Here is a 20629-nt window from a genome sequence, read left to right on the forward strand (position 1 = left end):
AAGTGGATTAGATTAAAACTATTTATAGGAAGCAAAAATGGACATAAAAGACTGCACAAAGACATATGGAAAACAACAACAACAACAACTCAGTTGAACTGAGCTAATTGGAACTAATTGGACTACTACTTGTTGGGACCAAAAGAATAAATGCATAAAAATAAGTAAATAAATGCGGGGGGAAAACCTGGTCCTGGTCCTAAATATTTATTATATGTTTAAAATATATTAATCCCCCAAGACAACAGGACATTCTCTCACCTCTGTTCTGCATGGTCCTTCTAGAGTAACGCCGACTTGGTCTTCTTTCAAACGAGGCAGATCGTCTAGCTTTGTTGGCCTTAGTTGTCTGATATTCTGTCTTCCCACTTCCCACAAATAAAAGAAATTAACGTCAGTTACACATTAATTTTTTTATCAATCAGAGAATCCTAAAAAAAAATATTACATGTCCCAAAAAAAAAATATTATGAGGCAGCACAACGGTTTCCAACACTGATTATAAATCAGCATATTAGAATGATTTCTGAAGGATCGTGTGACACTGAAGACTGGAGTAATGATGCTGAAAATTCAGCGCTGCGTCACAGAAATAAATTTTATTTTAAACTATATTAAAATAGTTTAAAACTGTTTTTTTCAATTGCAATAATATTTCACAAAATAACAGTCATTTTTTTCCTGTATTTTTGATCAAATAGAGACAGCCTTGATGAGCAGAAGAAACTTCTTTAAAAAACATTAAAAATCTTACTGATGCCAAACTTTTGAGCGGCAGTGTATATCTTTAAAACCTTCTTGATAAATCCCTGCTGACTTGATAAGACTGCAGGCATTTAGTTTTACAGGCTTAGTGCAATGAAAGTCTAATGTTGTCTGAAAGAGAAAAGCTACTGTTCTTTGGAGGATAAGCAGACCAACCAGCATTAGCAAACAATTAAACAAACAATCAAAAAGAGACACAAACAGGTGAAATCAAAGATAAGTGAATTCACTGACGTAAAAAATAGGTTAATTCTGGAGCGAGGATAAGTGCTAAAATAAGTGCAGGCAAATAAAAAGCCTGACCAATAGGGAGCTGAACTGGACAGTGTCAAAGCTCCAGGCTGGCAGCTGGAGATAAGACACAATTCCATAGTAAGGACAACTAACACACATACACACACACACACACACACACGCCTGGAGCAGACCATGCTACAATTTACAACTTAGCAAAAGATATTGTTAGGAGGACCCAAGAAAAACAGGAAGTCTTGTCTCAAACCAGAGAAAAAGAAAATAACATTCAACTGACCACTGGGCATGATTAGAAAGGATTTATACTAAAATCAAAAGAGAACACCAGCCTCTACTGAAGCCACTGCAGATGCAAAAGTAGAGATGTAATGCTTTTAAGAGCTTCAAATAAATTAAATCCAGCAAATTATTATTACACAATTATCTGACATGCCATACGATAGGATACATCATTATGAGGCTGCTTCCAACAAAACAAAGTAACCTCAAATAGATTTTAGTTGTGCTTGGCCATGCAAAACTTGCCTCCACAATGCTTGTTGGGCATTGCCACGCAATTGCTGGTTTAAATGTATGCTAAACTGAAAGTAAGTGGTTTTAGTGTGTGCTAAGTTTATTTCCCCAATTTTTTTCTGTTTTATTATATGCCACTCATGATGGACGAATGACTAATGAACCAGGGCTCACAAAATTTAAAAATCCCTGGTAGCCCTTCGGGCAGGTACTCTTCAGATTTTGGTAGCCCGAAAATTAATTTAACTAGCCCGAATTAAAAAATTACTATTTTATTTATTTTTGTTTTTTTTTAAATATAGAAAATCAGATAGGAGTTTAAATGTCAATCAAAAATATTTTGAATACACAAATATCAACAACTATGAAGGAAGGAATTTTATTTCACTATTTACAGGGTATCTGCAGAATTTTTAAAAATGGGCAATTTATGACCCATTTTAAGAGCTGCACAAGTAAAATGAACACAGAATGAGCGGGGTTGGACAATGTCTATGGTAACATAAGTTCAGATACAGGTTTTCACAAAAATAAAAAATCTTATACAACAGCGTTTCAGGCTATAGACAGTTTTTATGAAAAGGGATCAATCAAGCATATAAATTATTATATTAATTTAAAACGTATAAATATTACTGTCTTAATTGTTTAGATCTTTAGAAGGCACATCAACTTCTTTGTCATTTACAACTCTGTGTTTGATGCGTAAAAACATGAGTTGATATTTGCATTGATCTGACCATAAACAGCAAGAAAGGCTTATTGGAAATGCAAATTAATTCTCTGCCACGAGGTGGCGCTTTAGGAGTGCTGAAATATTGCGGTTTCCCCGGAAACGCTGTACACAAAGCAGCTCTGCGCTCATAAACGCTGCTTTATCAGGAATTATAGGTAAAATGAAATTAAAATGCCAACGACACGTTTCTGAAGACAGTCGGTTACCTTCAGATACATTCACATAAAGACAGCCGCGCCGCGTTTTGACTTGAAACGTGCAGCGCTCATTATTTATTCAATGAAATCATTGCCTTTTGAAGTTTAATCCAGCCGTATCACAACTCTTATCTTTCAGTCCCCAACTGTAAGACCTCTTGAAATTATAATTAAGACATTTCTTATACCATTTAACGCATTTAAAACTTTTTATGGCCTTAAGTTTGATACAACTCACTTTCAGAGTTTTTAAGGACCCGCAGGAGATCTGTATTTAAGGAGCCCGTCGGGCAGGCAGTGATACATTTTGGTAGCCCGACTGGAAAACACAATAGCCCCGAGAAGTCGGGCTAGCGATTTTGCGAGCCCTGTGAACTCTAGAAAAACTTACCTGTATCTGAAACGTGAGCCCATGCGGATGAACCCAGAGCGGGCTGAACCCTTCTGGACCGGGCCACGTAGGCGGAAGAAGGCATGGTGCTCTATGGCACACTTCCACAGATGCTTGCAAGCTTTCGGATGGTCCATGCGGAAAACAAACGTGTGCTCCTGTTCTTTCCCCTATAGCAGAGGTCAAAATGTAAGAGCAATGTACTACTAATTTGTCCTCTGGTGTTACAAAAGGAATGAAGAAGGCATACAAATTTAAAATCAAGAACATGACAAAAGTTGTTTAGAACATACTGGCTTAACCACTGGGAAAAGTGACACCTTCGTTACATTATTAACAGAAGCTTATTTGACTTTGCTAGACAAAGTTATCTTTAAGGGTACACAAATTTTTCCAAACTGCCAAAACTAAACAGCCATTTAGCTATATATGCAATTAAGGCTATATAATTTGGGGGGAGGGGTCTAACTAGAATTTCCGGACAAAAGACTTGTGCATATTTACAGGGCTGCGCGATGTGGTAAAAAATTGTATTATTACTTCTAAAAATAAAATAAAATAAAATACGCTTTTTCAGTTACTGCTTATGTAGAGCATTTCAAAGCAGTCCTTGATGATTTTCCATTTAGGTCAGGATGCTGTCTTTGAAACAACTCGATAGGATTTGTAACAAAGCAAGAGTGTTATTTTTTTTCAGCTTTCATTCCACTGTCTTTGACTGGTAGCAAAGACAAAAAACAGATACCTCCAGTTGCTCAACCTAATTTCTATGTGCCCTGTTTGAGCAAATCAAATTCTGTCTGAAGCTTTTATCAGTTGCACAACCTCATCAGTGACCTGGGAGACTCACTGTGCAGAAATCAATGACTTACAACTCAAGGAGCCCTTGTACAATCTTATACAGGACAGAGACTACTAATAACATCATATGGGAGGACACTTTTCTGCAACAAACAACATATTACTGGTCACAGTCAACTGAACGAATTAACTCTGGAAGTAATTACAACAGACTTCCAGACTCAACAGAAACCCATACTGCTGTGCACCAAACACAAGCCCAATCAAAATACTTGTTTGCTGGCTGTCTGACACCATCATGTGCCATGACTGACATTGTTATTGTAGTTTCAAACTTAGAGTGATGGGCAGTTCTGTCCACACATTTACAGCTCCAGTGCTTTATAAAGTGTGAAGTGTTTCAGAGGCCAGGCATGCCTGAAGGGAGACTGTCATTTATTAACTCAAGCTGGAGAGATGCCAAGAGTCTCAGCAAGAGCACATACACACACTTTTTCTTACACACAAACAAAGTAGTTTTTCCTGGATGCAAAAATAAACGCTTCACATCATATGTAAACTGCAAAATTGCAAGCTACATTGCACTTGTAGCATAAACATAATATCCCCTAGACAACTTTGAAGGACCAACCACACACCTACAAACTGCTTATGTACAAACAAATCAACCATTTGATCACAGTCAGAAGTGGTCACATGAGATGCATTTAAGGTGCATGTTAATATGAGCTTTAAACTAGGGTTGGGCGATGTCTACAAAAATACAGTGAAGCGTCGCAATGGCTCGGGGGTGTGGGGGGGTAGTTTGGGGAGTTAGGGGGCGTGCCCGAAGAGTGAATCCGTATTCAGAAAGACACAGGAAACACATAATGATTGCTAACGTTTGCCTAAACATTACAATACATAAAATTTCACTTACCACATAAACAGAGTAAGGAGAGATGACTGAGGCCGATGGCGAATGATTTGCAGATCCTGAGCACCACTGACAAACATCTAATCTTGTAAAATGTGTGGTAAGTACTGCTGCTCCATAGTATAAACAGAGTACCTGCGATCACGAATCTCGAAAAGCGATCGTGCATTCAAAAGCAGTTTCAATGCCAGGCATTGAGGGGGGGGGGTATCCCGATGTCGGCTCAACATCGCAATTTCTATCAGCCATCGGCGATGGACAATGGCATCGTCTATCAGCCCAACCCTACTTTAAACCACACTCAAGTCAAGAGTGTTCGTACTGTTTTTGATGTGTGAACCTGTATGTGTGTGTGGGAGAGATGTTTCTTTACCTCTTCTGTCTCCTGCATTACCTGTTCATCATCCTCCACTACCACCAGGGTGAGTTTGCTTTTCTTAAAGTCCAGACGCGTGATCTTGGGCCTGTACAGACAACCAGTTTGCTTTAGATAATGGCCATTGTCATTACATTTACTGAAGTATGAACACAACTGGAGGACAAATATTGAAAATGTTACTAAACTTGTGGTTAATGATAAAGAGTATCTGCAGGTTTTTTTTTTTTTTTTTTCAAATTCAAGGATTTTTAGAACCTTTAAGACCTGCACAAATAAAATTTGCACTTGAACAAAATGGATAGTTCTGGTCCTTGATTCTGACTGGTTGAGCCGCATTCAAAGCTGTTGTAAATTGCTCTACAAACATGCACCTCTTTGTTCCTACATCTGTGTTTTGCTCGGCAACCACTTTGTTGCAACCACAACCATTTCTGAGGAACTACACTGCCTGGTGGAAGAATTTTTTTTTATTAAATCTCATTACATTTTATTGCTTTGTTTTATTTTGTGAAACCTTGTTACGTCTATGGAATAACCATTTTATAAAAAGCAATAAGCCCCGTGAAGCTGTCGTTTACAGTGCATTTATAACAGCTAAGGAGGTTTTAGCAACACTAAACAATATTAACAACGCCCCTTAGCTGTTATAAATTCAATGTAAACCACGGCTTCTTGGAGCTTATTGCTTTAGTATATCCATTCCAATACAATGTCTAAATAAATCATGCATCTCAGAATATTTTACTTAAACAAATTCAATGAGTACTTAACACTGTTTATCAGCAAAACAGGGTAACTGCAAGTTTCAAATACTCAAGACCAGAGCTGGGTAGATCACTTACAAATTGTAATCAGTTACTGATTCCAGATTAAATGACAAAAATTGTAGTCAGTAACGTAATGCGTTACATCACACATTTTAGGTAATATAATTGATTACTTTTAGATTACTTTTGATTGAACTCGTTTATCACATTGATTTAAAAAGCATTATCTTGTACCATAATGATGTAAAAAAAATGCAAAGAGTAAGAAAATGTGTTTCATTCATTGTAATTTACAACATGAAGTGCATTAAACATTATATTACATCAAGGTTTCCCAAACTAGGGTTCGTAAAGGAACTTATTTTTCAGGCTAGACCAGGCAATGCGCATGCAGAGTCATAACACGCTTTTGACTGCGCATATGCACTGGCTGATCTAGTCAGGTTTCTATGGGAAATTTGGCTCTTTCATTTAGAAGGTGGGACTATTCCTCCATATTGCGAAGTTCAGCACTTTTAGAGTTTCATCCCTCTATTTGATGTGAGCATAAGTATTGGAACAGTTGCCTCACAGGTCTTTCTAAGTGATCAGCTGTGTCCTGTTGCATTAATTCTTCAGATATTAAAAGCAGGGAATGTGTTTTATCAGTTATATCCATCACTTCTGCATTCTGAATCTTGCATTCAACGATGACACACACAAACCAGGATGAAGATGAGGGAGCTGACTTTGAGAGAAAAGCAAGCAATTTGGATGCTAAAAGAAAAGAGGAAGTCAATTAGAGCTATAGCAAAAACAAAGGGCATGGAGAAATCAAAAGTTTGGAAACCACCAGCGACACCAATCAATCAACAACTACCTGATCGGCTGAGAAAACAACAGTAGTTGATGACAGAAAAAAATCATAAAAGCTGTGATAATGAACCCTAAAAGACGTGTCTGGAAAAATCACCAACAACTTCCAGAAAGCTGGGGTGATGCTCTGACAATCTACTGTCCTCAGGAGACTTTGGGCTTGCAAGGGAACTGCAATGATCCCAAGCATACAGCCTCATCTGTAAAGCATTGTGGAGGTGGTGACATGACATGGGCATGCATGGCTGCCTCTGGAACAGGCCTTCTCAACTTTACTGATGACTTAATTTATGATGACAGCAGCAAAATTAATTTGGAAGGGTACAAAACCATCTTTCCTACCAATATTCAAGAACATTCCACCAGATTCATTGGGAAGTGCTTCATATTGCATCAGGACAATGACCCAAAACACCCTGCCAGTTCAGTCAAGGAATTTATAAGGGCAAAGAAATGTAAAGTCTTAGATTGCCCAAGTAAATCTCTAGATTTAAATCCAATTGAACATGAATTTCACCAGCTGAAGAGGAGAGTAAAGGCAGAAACTCCCAAAAACAAGCAACAACTGGAATTGGCTGCATTAAAGGGTAGGAAAATTATTTCAAAGGATGAGACCAAGAGTCTGGTGATGTCTATAGGTCACAGACTCACTGCTGTGCAAGGGATCTGCAACTAAATAATAGCTTTTAATCTTTTACATCTGCTTTATGTTCAACTGTCCCAATACTTATGCTCACATCAATGAGTGGGATGAACTCTAAAAGTGCTGTTCTTTTTATTTGGTAAAACGTGTGTGTTGAAACGGCTAATAATAAAATGGGACATTCTGTAGTTTTGTTTCATTTTCATCTTTTCTAGTGATCAATCGATATTGATTTTTTAATAACCGATACCGATACCAATTATTTGCATGTTTACGTGCCCAATAACCGATATGCAGAACCGATATTTTTTACTGTTATAAAGTAAATAAATGACTGAAAGGAGGAAAAACCAAAGTGAAGTATGGACTTACTTCACTCAGTTATCTTAAAAAAAATTAAATAAATAAAAATAAAAGGTTGAAAATTAACAGTCTTTTGTTAAATTTAATCTTAATATTTGTTGTAAATTTAATCATATTACAACAATAAAAACATTTTATTTATAAAAACAACACTGATTTTAACAATAAGTAAAATAAATGTAGAATGTCTCATTTTCAAATGGAGAAAATAAATAAAGGACAGGAGTCATAACTTCATTTTAAACTACAATTTTAGGTTTATAAGCTGTTTAATAGGCTAAAGAGTGAAGAATAATTCACTGGATAATGTTAATTCACTGAATAATAATATTCTCTGGAATATTGAAATATAACAAACAAAACATTGTGTTTTATTGCATTTCTCAACTGGTATGTTATATCAGAATTATTAATATGTTTTTGTCATTCTAGATTATGAAATGCCTGCTGACAGTGCGGTCATCTATGCATTTACACGAAACTATAGGCTACTCAAATTGCGATCGTTCACGGAGATAATAAATAATTTCCATAGCGATGTATTTATTTTGATGTTTATTAACGAAATAATGGTTATATAGTAAATGTTAACATAATTTAGCGTGTTTTAAACAAGTGAATCTTGTTAAAAGTTACATGCGGTGGCCGTGCTGGCGCATTTCCTGAGCATCAACCGCTGAGTGAACAGCAATATGAAAGTGGCTTCACGAGACTAATGATGAGCATAGACAACAGAGAGAGAATTAAATTCAGCACTTTTATTTCCAACATGTGCTCATTCATGGCTACATATTATTTAATTCAGGCAAAAATCTTTATTGGGACAGACTGACGGATTATCTTACGTGACTCCGTGAGTTCGTCTCCATTTCTTAGAGCCAAGCTGTGTAAACTGCATATCAGGCATTTATGTAATACATCTAATTTGATGGCTGTTATGTTAAATAAAGTTTACTAACCACAGCAAATCAAGTAAGCTACCTGTGCACACCGTTGTTGTTGTCTCATCTCCCCTCAGAAGCGCTGCAATGACGATCCTGCGCGCAATTCTCAAAACACCGACAAGATGGCGGCGTTTATGGGTGAATCGATGTTACAAAACCGATATCCGATTATGGTAAAATGCTTAAATAGCGGGAAAAATATCGGTAAATCGATATATCGGTCGATCTCTAATCTTTTCATCATATTTGCAAATGTCTTGACTCCACAGACAACAGAATAATTTTGTCTTCACTGTTCCAATACTTTTGAATGTGTGCATTTTAATTAGTTATAATTAATAATACATGGTTAAAAAACCTATAGAGTAATAGTTCAAATAAAAACTAATGTGTTCATCAGTAGCCTAGTTGATGCAATGTTGAAACCCTTCTTAAACCTGAAATGATTTTTGTAAATCCAGTGTTCAAATACTGTCGCCACCTGACTAATGACTGATCTTTGTGTGAATGTCCACAAAACTGGACTATATACACATATATAATGTGTATATAATTGGTAGGCTATTTTAGAAAGGAAAATTTAAAAAGATGAAAGAGAAATTAGGGAGAATCAATAATTTATGAATAATTTATTGCTATTGTGTCAATAATATGTAATCATGTAATCCATAAAAAAGTAACTGTAGTCTGATTACGAGTATTTAAAAAAATGCAACTTACTCTGATTACAAGTACTTAATTTCTGGAATCTGATCACGTAATCCAGATTACAGTTACTACCCAGCTCTCCTCAAGACATGTTTTGTTTAATATGTACTGAAATTGATTTATGTACCAATATATTAATAGTCAAGTCAAGTCAACTTTATTTATATAGTGCTTTTAACAACACAGATTGTGTCAAAGCAACTTTCCAATATCAAAATAGGAAAATAGTGTCAATAATGTAAAATGACAAGATTAAACACTCAATTTTCAGCTAAAGGCATTTCATTATTGAATTCAATGATGTCTTCGTCCAGCTCAGTTCAGTTTAATTAGTATCTGTGCAATCAAGTCGACGATATCGCTGGAAATTAAGTGTTTAATACTTAATAAAGTGAATACTAATAGGGCTGCTAAATTATGACAAAAAACATAAAATCACAATTATTTTGGTCAATATTGTAATCACGATTATTAATTAACAATTATTAGTGGGCCATATAACCAATTTTTTTTTAATGCAAGTCTAAAATATTCAGTTAACTGCCTACAATAGAAATTGAATAATCAAATGTGAAATAACAAATATTGCGTGTATTTGACTGTTTAGGCACATACGTTCAGCTAAAAGATGACTACATGTCTGTGCTCTGCTACGTCTCTGAGTGCATACACAGATATCCTCCTGAGGAACAGCGCAAGCTCTCTTTCGTGCTTTTAAAAACATTAATAAATCTAATCAACTTTAATAACTCAAGCACGTCCTACGTTACATGATTTTACTGATTTACATGTGAAAATGGGCTTTTATGGAGGAGTGAAAGCGCACTGCTGGAAAGGGGGCAGAATGGGGTGAAATAATCGTTTTATCTCGATTATAGCATTTTCAGAATCATTGGAGGCCGAAATCGAAACTGAATTTTGATTAAATGCACAGCCCTAAATACTAATGCATTTAAAGAAAGACAGACTACAGATTAGGGCTGTGGCTATCGAATACTTTAGTAATCGAGTATTCCACCGAAAATACCATCTATTAATCGAGTAATCGGATAAGAACAACTTTTTCTTTATTAAAGAGCAATACTAAATATACAAGAGAAAATAAGACAGAACAAATAATTTTAAATTTGAAAAAACTGAATTTAAGACTCAAGGACCTACAGGAACCCAGTTTTTTTAATTGTTAAAATCTGTTTTGTTTTTTTTTAATCAAATTTTTTTTCAGAATCTGAAAATGTAAAAATGCATTCAAAAAATGCACTCCAAACTCCACCATGGCCAAGACCAAAGAGCTGTCAAAGGACACCAGAAACAAAATTGTAGACCTGCACCAGGCTGGGAAGACTGAATCTGCAATAGGTAAGCAGCTTGGTGTGAAGAAATCAACTGTGGGAGCAATTATTAGAAAATGGAAGACATACAAGACCACTGATAATCTCCCTCGATCTGGGGCTCCACGCAAGATCTCACCCCGTGGGGTCAAAATTATCACAAGAACTGTGAGCAAAAATCCCAGAACCACACGGGGGGACCTAGTGAATGACCTGCAGAGAGCTGGGACCAAAGTAACAAAGGCTACCATCAGTAACACACTGCGCCGCCAGGACTCAAATCCTGCAGTGCCAGACGTGTCCCCTGCTTAAGCCAGTACATGTCCGGGCCCGTCTGAAGTTTGCTAGAGAGCATTTGGATGATCCAGAAGAGGATTGGGAGAATGTCATATGGTCAGATGAAACCAAAATAGAACTTTTTGGTAAAAACTCAACTTGTCGTGTTTGGAGGAGAAAGAATGCTGAGTTGCATCCAAAGAACACCATACCTACTGTGAAGCATGGGTGTGGAAACATCATGCTTTGGGGCTGTTTTTCTGCAAAGGGACCAGGATGACTGATCCGTGTAAACGAAAGAATGAATGGGGCCATGTATCGTGAGATTTTGAGTGAAAACCTCCTTCCATCAGCAAGGGCATTGAAGATGAAATGTGGCTGGGTCTTTCAGCATGACAATGATCCCAAACACACCGCCCGGGCAACGAAGGAGTGACTTCATAAGAAGCATTTCAAGGTCCTGGAGTGGCCTAGCCAGTCTCCAGATCTCAACCCCATTGAAAAGTCCGTGTTGCCCAGCGACAGCCCCAAAATATTACTGCTCTAGAGGAGATCTGCATGGAGGAATGGGCCAAAATACCAGCAACCGTGTGTGAAAAACATTTGACCTCTGTCATTGCCAACAAAGGGTATATAACAAAGTATTGAGATTAAATTTTGTTATTGACCAAATACTTATTTTCCACCATAATTTGCAAATAAATTCTTTAAAAATCCTACAATGTGATTTTCTGGATTTTTTTTTTTTTCTCATTTTGTCTCTCATAGTTGAGGTATACCTATGATGAAAATTACAGGCCTCTCTCATCTTTTTAAGTGGGAGAACTTGCACAATTGGTGGCTGACTAAATACTTTTTTGCCCCACTGTATAAAAAATAATTTGATATCTCGATATTGTCAAAATCTTTTCGATACTCGATATATATCTCGATATGCTTGCATTTGCTTTTAAATAATAAAAAAAACATGATTTTCTTTGGCCCCATTAAAAAAAACAAAAAAAAAATATTTAGATAGAACAGCTATTGTTACAAAGTAAAAACAAAATGTTTAGGGCAAATTTAAGCATTTAAAAAGACCAAGTGATCACTTACTGCTTTTTATTAAATGAACACACGTATATGTTACTGAAGTAATGCAAAACAAGTAGAGAAAGTGCATTGTCAACTTTTTTAATGCATGCAATTCACAATTTACACACACACACATATATATATATATATATATATATATCTCTATTCAAAGAACAGCGGTTGAGTAAGTGCATTTATTCAGCGATCACAATCGCAAACAATACAATCGAGATCTCATCACAGAACACAGATCGGCTGAGTGACACCTTCATTTAGATCACTAAACTCCAGCTTGTTTGTCTGTGTTTTCAGATCACCGTCGGCGCAATGAGCGAGCGAGCGCGTGCGCATGGTTGCCAGATTGCTTAAAATAAACAAAACACCGGGAAGAAAATGTCTCCTTATAACAGCGAAGCTCTGATTCGGGGATTTGAACTCTTGATATTTGGCAACCGTACTTGTGAAAGCTCACATAGTAGAAGCGTGTAGAGCAGTCGGCAATATCATTTTGTCTCCTTTTTTGACAAAAATATAGAGAGGTTTTTGGTAAAGTTTTTACCTTACGTCTCTTGCACGGTAATACATAAGAGGACATAATATTGGACGTTCGGCGCGTTCTTTTGGGAAAGTATGCTTGAATTTGAAATATTCGATATTCACATCGATATTATCGCCAATATTTGATATATCACCCAATCCTAACTTCAGCTATAAAGAGCTGGTGAGACAGCACTTACCAGAAGAACAGGCCAATCTTAGTTTCCCCCTCAAACACGAGCACTCCGGTGGGGGTCAGACCTAAGCTGTATTCATTTCCGTCTCGTGCCTGGAGGAGACGGCAACATAAAGAACATAAGTTTCTGGATATCTCCGGATTGAAGAGATTCCCCCTCAAGATCCTGATTTTAACAAACTCTTGCATGCTTCAAATGCATACCTTGACCATATGCATGTCCACTCCATACATCTCCAGCCATTTGGCCTTATTTAGGTAGTTTATCTCAGCTTGTGCTGGCATCTGGCCCCTGCGACATCAGCAAAGAACAGGATAGAGCAAAATTAGAAGAAAATGAAACAACACAAGCTGCTGCACATCTGTTGTAGATTACAACTTGTCGAGGTTATAGTGATGCGTCATAAATCACATACAAAGTGTTCAGGGTCAACAGTAGAGCTTTGGTTGAGTAGACAGGAGAGATCCAAGAAGAGTCGGAGGTGGTGACCCACACATTCACCTGCTTTACATTTATATTTTCCTCTCTAAGCACTCACTTAAAAGGAGTCACCATGTGCAGATAGGAGGTGTGTTTTTATAGAATGAGCTCCTGTATTTCTACCTGCACTCCTTCCACATGTTGTAGATGGCTGCTTCCATTTCTTCCGTCTGGTTTTGGATGAAGCGGAATTCTGACACCAGGTCAAGTCCGTGCTCGGCTGGGTCACAATCACCCAATTCAGCTGAAAGATAAAGGATCCACAGGTCAAAAAAATAAAAAAATAAAACAGAATTCAGCTGAATTTTTTGGTATAAAAATGACAGTTATCAGGACAGAATGCTCCATCATGGCCTGAAATGTACCAGTATTTTTTATTTATTTATTTTTTATATATTGTGGTTGCACCTTTTGTCATAATGTTACAACTCAGTTCAAGTTGTTCCACAGCAGAGATGATTAGAAAGAAAGGACAAATCATTCTCTCCAACAGATAAAACATGTCAGGAAATGACCCTCAAAACTTGAGATGACATGACTATTTCCAAAAGAGCATTAAAAAATTTTTCTAGATGAAGGCAAATTGTTGTGCATTTATGTAGAAGATCAGAGCACAGTAGAAAGAGGGGGATTTTTAGCTTTTCTTTCAGACCCACACTAATAAGATGTCATTTATTTTTGAGAATGAGAGTGAAATGTTTCAAACCATTGTCCACCCTCTTTCTCTGTGACCCAAAATGCTGCAGAAGTTTGGAATAAGCTGAGAATTGATTTTTTTTTTTTAAATTTATTTATGATTTAATGCCATGTCAGCAGCAATGGCTAGATTCATGGCAAAAACAATTCAACTGCAACATTCAAACAATTCCATCAATATTATTACAATAATTTAACAATTTTGCCAAAAGTCAACATAAAAGAAAAGCCTAAATAAAAAACTAAAAAACTAAAATAACAATAACAATTACAGTTGAAGTCAAAAGTTTACATACACCTTGCAGAATCTGAAAAATTTTATTTTACCAAAATAAGAGGGATCATACAAAATGCATGTTATTGCTTATTTAGTACTGACCTAAATAAGATATTTCACATAAAAGATGTTTACATATTGTCCACAAGAGAAAATGATAGCTGAATTTATAAAAATGACTCTGTTCAAAAGTTCACATTCTTAATACTTTGTTGCTACCTGAATGATCCACAGCTGTGTTTTTTTGTTAAGTGATAGTCGTTCACGGATCCCTTGTTTGTCCTGAACAGTTAAACTGCCTTCTGTTCTTCAGAAAAATCCTTCAGATCCGACAAATTCTTTGGTTTTCCAGAATTTTGGTGTATTTGAACCCTTTCCAAGAATGACTGTATGATTTTGAGATTCATCTTTTCACACTGAGGACAACTGAGGGACTCACATGTAACTATTACAGAAGGTTCAAACACTCACTTGTGCTCCAGTACGAAAATGTGTGTATTTCTTCTTATTTTGCCTAAATATCATATATTTTCATTAAGTACTGCCCTTCAGAAGCTACAAAATGTTTTCCAGAAGACAAAATAAGTTAAATTTACCCTGATTTTCATATTAAAAAAAGATTTCTGAACTTAAGAGTCTTTCAAATTCCTACATGACAAAAATTCTAAAATGATTTCAGGAGAAGCCTTTTATTTATTTATTTTTAAATATCCACTAATATATAAAAACACTGTCTAGTATCATTTAAATATGGACATGCTATTAAAATGTTTTTTGTTTTTTTTAAAAGGGCTTTTTAGTCATATAGGACAGAGATGACAGGAAATTACTAGGAGGAGAGAGAGAGAGAGAGAGAGAGAGAGAGAGATCGGCAAAGGACCTTGAGACGGGAATCGAACTCATGTCGCCATGTGCGCAGTTGTGCTATATGTCGACGCACTAACCACGAGGCTATTGGCGCCGACATTAAAATGTTTCATACTCAAAAGATTCAGTTTTCTTTTCTCGCCTTTCAATAAATATGAATGAGTAACTCAACATATCGTATACACAACCTGGTCATGACTATTTTCAAAATATTAACAGTTAATTCCTTGATTTAGTACTTTTGACCTCTTTGATATCATGTGACCATGACAAATTAAAAGAACGTGTAAATATAGTGGATTTTACACAACTGTTCAAATGTTTGAAAGAAATTACAACTTTTATTCAGCAAGAACATGTTAAATTAATGAAAAGTGAAAACATTAAAAAATATATTTACCATTTCAAATAAGCCTGGTTTTATGAACGTTATGTTCAAAGAATCCTTATAAAATGCATCACGCTTTCCATTAAAATATGAAGCAGCACAACTGGTTTCAAGATTAATAATAATAATAATAATAATAATAATGTTTCTTCTGCACCAAATCAGCATGAAGGAATATGTGGCACTGAAGACTGAAGTTATTCAGCTTGGCCATCACAAGAATAAATTACACTTACATTAGAAACAGATGCAATAATATTTCACAATATTATTGTTTTACTGTATTTTTAAACAAATACATGTATTTTTGGTAAGTATAGGAAACTTTTGACCATTAAAAAAAGTAAAGTACAAACACCAAACATTTGAAAGGTAGTGTAAATCACAGATCTTCTGAATTGATTTCAAGAAACATACAGTTCTGTCACTCACCTTGTATAGCATATGCAGCCAACTCCACTGCTGTGTCAAATGGGCACTCTAACCTGGAACAAACAGTCATCAGAAATTTAACAATTATATAAAAGTGTTTTTTCAAAGCACTTCATTACAGTGAGACACTTATCACAAATTGCGTCAGAAGGTTTTTGCAACAATACATCCAAACAACTTTTTTGGGGTCACTGTATGTTTATGAATTAAGTTGTGTCAATGTAGACAACCCATTGCTCAAAAACACATTTCATGTAAGCCAACCTTAAATAAATAAGCAGACAAATAACATTAAATTTTAACATTCAAGACAACTCAAAATAAATTCACTTACTTGCCACTGAGAATATCCTGTTTTAACTGTAGTACAAAAAGGTATCTACAAGAGATAATGAAGATGAAAGGAGTGAGTGAAACAGTTGCGTGAATATCAGTGTTGGGAAGGTTACTTTGAAAATCTAATAGGTTACAGATTACAAGTTACCCTACTTAAAATGTAATAAGTAGTGTAACTTTTCAATTACTTTATTAATGTAATGTAACTGATAACATTTGATTACTTTTTGATTACTTTTAGAAATTTTCAACTGTTAATCATTTTGAAACATGTAAAGCAGACAAGGTTAACCTTACAGTAGTGCTCAACACTTATTACTGTCAGACTTTCAAAATCCTTCATTACTTGAATGAAGATTGTAATATGTTAATTTTAAAGGAGACATTGGATGCAAAATATCTTCATTTGCATATAAATGTGTCTTAGTAGTGCGTAGACACAACCACCCTACATATCCTTTTTTTAATCCCCCAAAAACCTAAACAGTTATCAAGCCAATATGATGTCATATTGCTTAGGCCCCTCCCACAACCTCTGATGTACTGTCCCATATTAGCATATTTCCAGCCTCAGCCAGTTGTACGAAGTCTGTCCAGCACTTGAGCAGCTGTAGCGACAACAATGTCTTGTAAGCAATGCAGGTGTTTTGTTGTTAGATGTAGAAGAATATAAGAGTCCTAATTTTCTCCAGACCACTGAGGACGCAGTGGGTTCGTTTTTGATTTTGATGGTAATGCGCCAACGAATACTCCTAAATTAATTTATGTCTGCACACATCATTTTCTCCTTTGCTTTCTGAATGAGGGACAATTCAAGGCAAGTTTTGTTAAGTTAAAGCTCAAAGACGGATCAGTACCCATTGTTCATGATCCAGCTGCACCTCCAGAAGTCTCACACTTTATATTTTTTTAATGATTATTTGCAAATCGCCTTTGCTCTTCCACAGAAGAGAGGGGCGGAGTGAGCAGAGCTCATTATCATGTAAAGAGATATGCACCGAAACGAATCGCTGTGAACAGAGCTGTTTTTGACAAGGTAAAAAGGGTGTTGTTTTACACGACCACTGGGACCATTTCAAGAAGACCCTAAAGAATCATACCAACTTGTGGACCCTAAAGAATCATACCAACTTGTCCCCTTTGCAGCACAGCCACCACAAAATCAGACTTTGAGATCATTCTGAGGTTAAATGCATATTTAAAATCATAAGTGTTTAATAGCTATGATACTGTTTTTTAAATCAAATCTTTGCACAGCTATGACACGAAACACTGAAATCTAACAATGCCTTTAAAAAAAACAGTTAATCTTAAAAAATAAAGCATTTATATAAACCCATATAGAAAATAAAAGAGTTATCAATTTAAGTTAAGCCGTGACGTATTGTCAAGTATGGTGACCCATACTCGAAATTGGTGCTCTGCATTTAACCCATCCAAGTGCACACACACAGCAGTGAGTAGTGAACAAATGCACACACGCACACAGCCATTGCTCCAGCAGAGCAATTAGGGGTTCGGTGCCTTGCTCAAGGCTGTTCATTCACAATCCCCACCTTCAATCCCTGCTGGCGTGAGAATCAAACCAGCAACCTTCAGGTTACAAGCCCGACTCCCTAACCATTAGGCCACGACTACCCCAACTAATTTATGAAAGAAATCAACTAAATCTGTACGTGTAATAAATAAAAATTCAGATGTAACCCCCTTTGTAATCCTTAACATTTTCATAAGTAACTGTAATTTAATTACATATTTTTTCTCAGTAACTGTAACTGATTACAGTTACTTTTATTTTGTAATTAAATTACGTAATTTCGTTACATGTAACTAGTTACTTCCCAACACTGGTGAATATTAGTAGATCGGTAATGGTATAAACAGGATGTACCTTGTTAGCTCCTCGTGCAAGTTGTTGGGCTCTGAGGAGTAGAACTTCACTCTCATATGGAGGCAATATGGTGGTCCAACTGATACAAGGCAAAAGGCAGAGAACATAACAGATATGGTCAACAAAGCAAAATGCCTTACTAGAAATTAAGCTTCTAGTGCACAGCTTGTGGAGTAAAAAAATATTATTATCGCTAAAGACTGCAGAATAGAAATGGAATTTCAGAAAGAATGTCATGCAAGTGATGAAATACAGAGTTTCCATGCATGGTTCATCATTACCTGCCCTTCACAGACATAGTAAAGCATTAACCTTATACAAACAGCTATTTCTGAGAGCACTAAGGAAAAATGTTGCTCTGTCCCCAAGACTTGTGAGCTGCCTACCTAGATAACACAGTGCATTGTATCAGGCCTCAAAGTTGCTCATCTAATCAAACCTGTCCAAAACAACATCTACTAAGAATTGAGTTCTGTAGTAAGAACAGCATTTTACTTACTTTTGACTTGCTTTTTGATGCTTTTGGTGACATCAAGCCAGTGCTGCAAATATAAGAAAATTAAACATGTCACATGTTTGGGGATGTGGAGAACCTTAATTTTACTGCATAAAAATATTAACCTCATGATAGTCCTTTTGATGTTTTTATTCAAGACATTACTACATTTAACAGCATATGAGGTTAAAAATTAATTAATTAATTTAAAAAACGGGAATTCATCAGCTACTTTGGCTGGCGGGCAAAAAGCGTTTTCATACTCTGGTTTGAAAACACTAGAAAATTCTGTCTCGTCTATTGAGCTGGGCCGCTCTAACGGGGTGATGCATGAACAATGTGGAGGGAGGGAGGAAGGGAGGGAGGAGGCACTCATGCTGATGGAAGAATAGTGTGTCTCGATCTCTCCCACACATTCCTCACACGCTCTTCCCTCCCTCTTTCACGTAAGACTGTGCACTAGCCTGAGCTCGGTCTGCTGCTTTCATCATTCTTAAAAGTACATAGCTGTCAATAAAGAAAGTTTATCAGAATGTGTACTGAAGTTATTTTTGATAAATTGCTAATACTGAAAAAAAAAAAAAAAAAAAAAAATCTGAATTTAAAGCAAATGACACTACAAAGGAAAAAGAAAAAAAAGAAAAAAAGTAAAAAGGAGATGTGATTGAGAAAAAGCTCCTGATTTTTACTGACTGTGCAGTAACAACGTGTCTACAATGCAAGCTGGGAATGCACCAAAACTGATTATTAGCACGGCAATAAAAACAGCATCCAAACAGCCAGGAATTCTGGGAGTTGTGTTTGACTCAAACCACATCATGAAGACCACCCAGTCATGAGGATTGGCATATAACATCAGGTTGAGAGTGCACGTTACAACTCTCTTTGACTCACTTCACTGGCTACCAGTTGCTGCGCACATACATTTTAGTACATCTAGAGGCGAGCAAGTGTTGACTATTTGAGCATAGCAGGCCCATCAATCAGATCAAATCAGCTGACATATCAAAGCACATTTTGCATACACTATCTAGAAATCCTTTTGCTCTTACCGGGACTTGGGCTGAATCCATGAAGCGTAGGCCAAAGTAATCCTTCTCGACAACGTCCAGGTGATACATGATCTGTTCAAACAGCTCTGCACCTTTGGCTTTTTTCTGGAGAGAAAGAGAGAGAACATGATTTAAATCCTAACAGTCCACTGCCTCGCATGCATAGCTTTTAAACTGATTTTAAGTATGTAATATTACGCAAACTTCATTCTTGTTTATAACTAAGTACATGTATTGGAACTACATGTACTCGCTTGCAATAGCACTGATACAGCAAGTCAGTGGATAAGGTCTTGGCCAAGCAGGCCAATCTAGCCTTGACTAAAACCATGTCTCTGTTCCAAACATCTAAAGCAAAACCTTCAGATCTTTAGAATCAGTTTAAAGTGTGTGTGTGTGTTTTAAATGTTCTGTTTACATATAAACACCCCATCCATATATGGGACAAAGTCTCAATGTAAAAAATCCCAACCTCCAAACTACAGGAGGAACTCTTCTGACTCTGTCTGAAAAAGCCTTCACAGCTCAACCACTTGACTTCAACTGTGTCAAACTATAGGTCTGTATCCTATCAAGCCAGCAAGTCACAGTCTAGATTCGCAACTAGGAAACCCCTAAGCCATGACCACCGAAGACATAAAAAGTGGAATAGTCAAACATTTCAAAAGTTTGGACTTAAGCGAGAGATAAATGTTAATACTAAAGGCAATTAACAAAGGGGTCATTTCATGGACTGTCTGATGAAAATCAAAGCGAGTTATACGTTTCAATTTCTAGTTTTCAGAAGATCCAAGACAAACAAACCCCTTTATCTTTAGCATACTTTATCTAAATACACCATTTAGTACCCAAAGTAGTAGTTTATGGACAGGTACAGCCATGCTAGCACCTTCATGTATGAAACAAAGACCGCTGACACACAAGTGTCTCGCCCAACTGCTGCACTCAGAGTTGGGAAGACCGGTTTAGCTGCAGCCCAGGCGAACAGCGCCGGATGCTCACGCAGGCCCCAGTGAGTTGGCATAGTGTACAAAGCATCCCAGCGAGCTGCAAGAATGCAGACAAA

General features: G+C 36.5%; 1 protein-coding gene across 6 annotated transcripts in view; it reads right to left on the bottom strand.

Annotated features, from left to right (window-relative positions):
• epb41l5 (erythrocyte membrane protein band 4.1 like 5) overlaps positions 1 to 20629 on the bottom strand; it is a 51389-nt gene that overhangs the window by 21162 nt on the left and 9598 nt on the right. For 4 of the 6 annotated variants that reach the window (XM_058786928.1, XM_058786926.1, XM_058786927.1 and 1 more), the window contains exons 3-13: positions 19564 to 19668; positions 18515 to 18557; positions 18016 to 18094; positions 16123 to 16167; positions 15789 to 15841; positions 13252 to 13372; positions 12852 to 12939; positions 12652 to 12740; positions 4948 to 5038; positions 2858 to 3027; positions 262 to 368 (exon numbers count right to left, since the gene is read on the bottom strand). In XM_058786928.1, coding sequence (XP_058642911.1) covers positions 262 to 368; positions 2858 to 3027; positions 4948 to 5038; positions 12652 to 12740; positions 12852 to 12939; positions 13252 to 13372; positions 15789 to 15841; positions 16123 to 16167; positions 18016 to 18094; positions 18515 to 18557; positions 19564 to 19668 — 991 coding nt within the window. The remainder of the gene's footprint in view (positions 1 to 261; positions 369 to 2857; positions 3028 to 4947; positions 5039 to 12651; positions 12741 to 12851; positions 12940 to 13251; positions 13373 to 15788; positions 15842 to 16122; positions 16168 to 18015; positions 18095 to 18514; positions 18558 to 19563; positions 19669 to 20629) is intronic. The other 2 variants (XM_058786930.1, XM_058786929.1) reach the window with 1 other exon arrangement.

The sequence above is a fragment of the Onychostoma macrolepis genome, chromosome 09 (assembly GCF_012432095.1).
Source record: "Onychostoma macrolepis isolate SWU-2019 chromosome 09, ASM1243209v1, whole genome shotgun sequence".
Taxonomy (NCBI): Eukaryota; Metazoa; Chordata; class Actinopteri; order Cypriniformes; family Cyprinidae; genus Onychostoma; species Onychostoma macrolepis.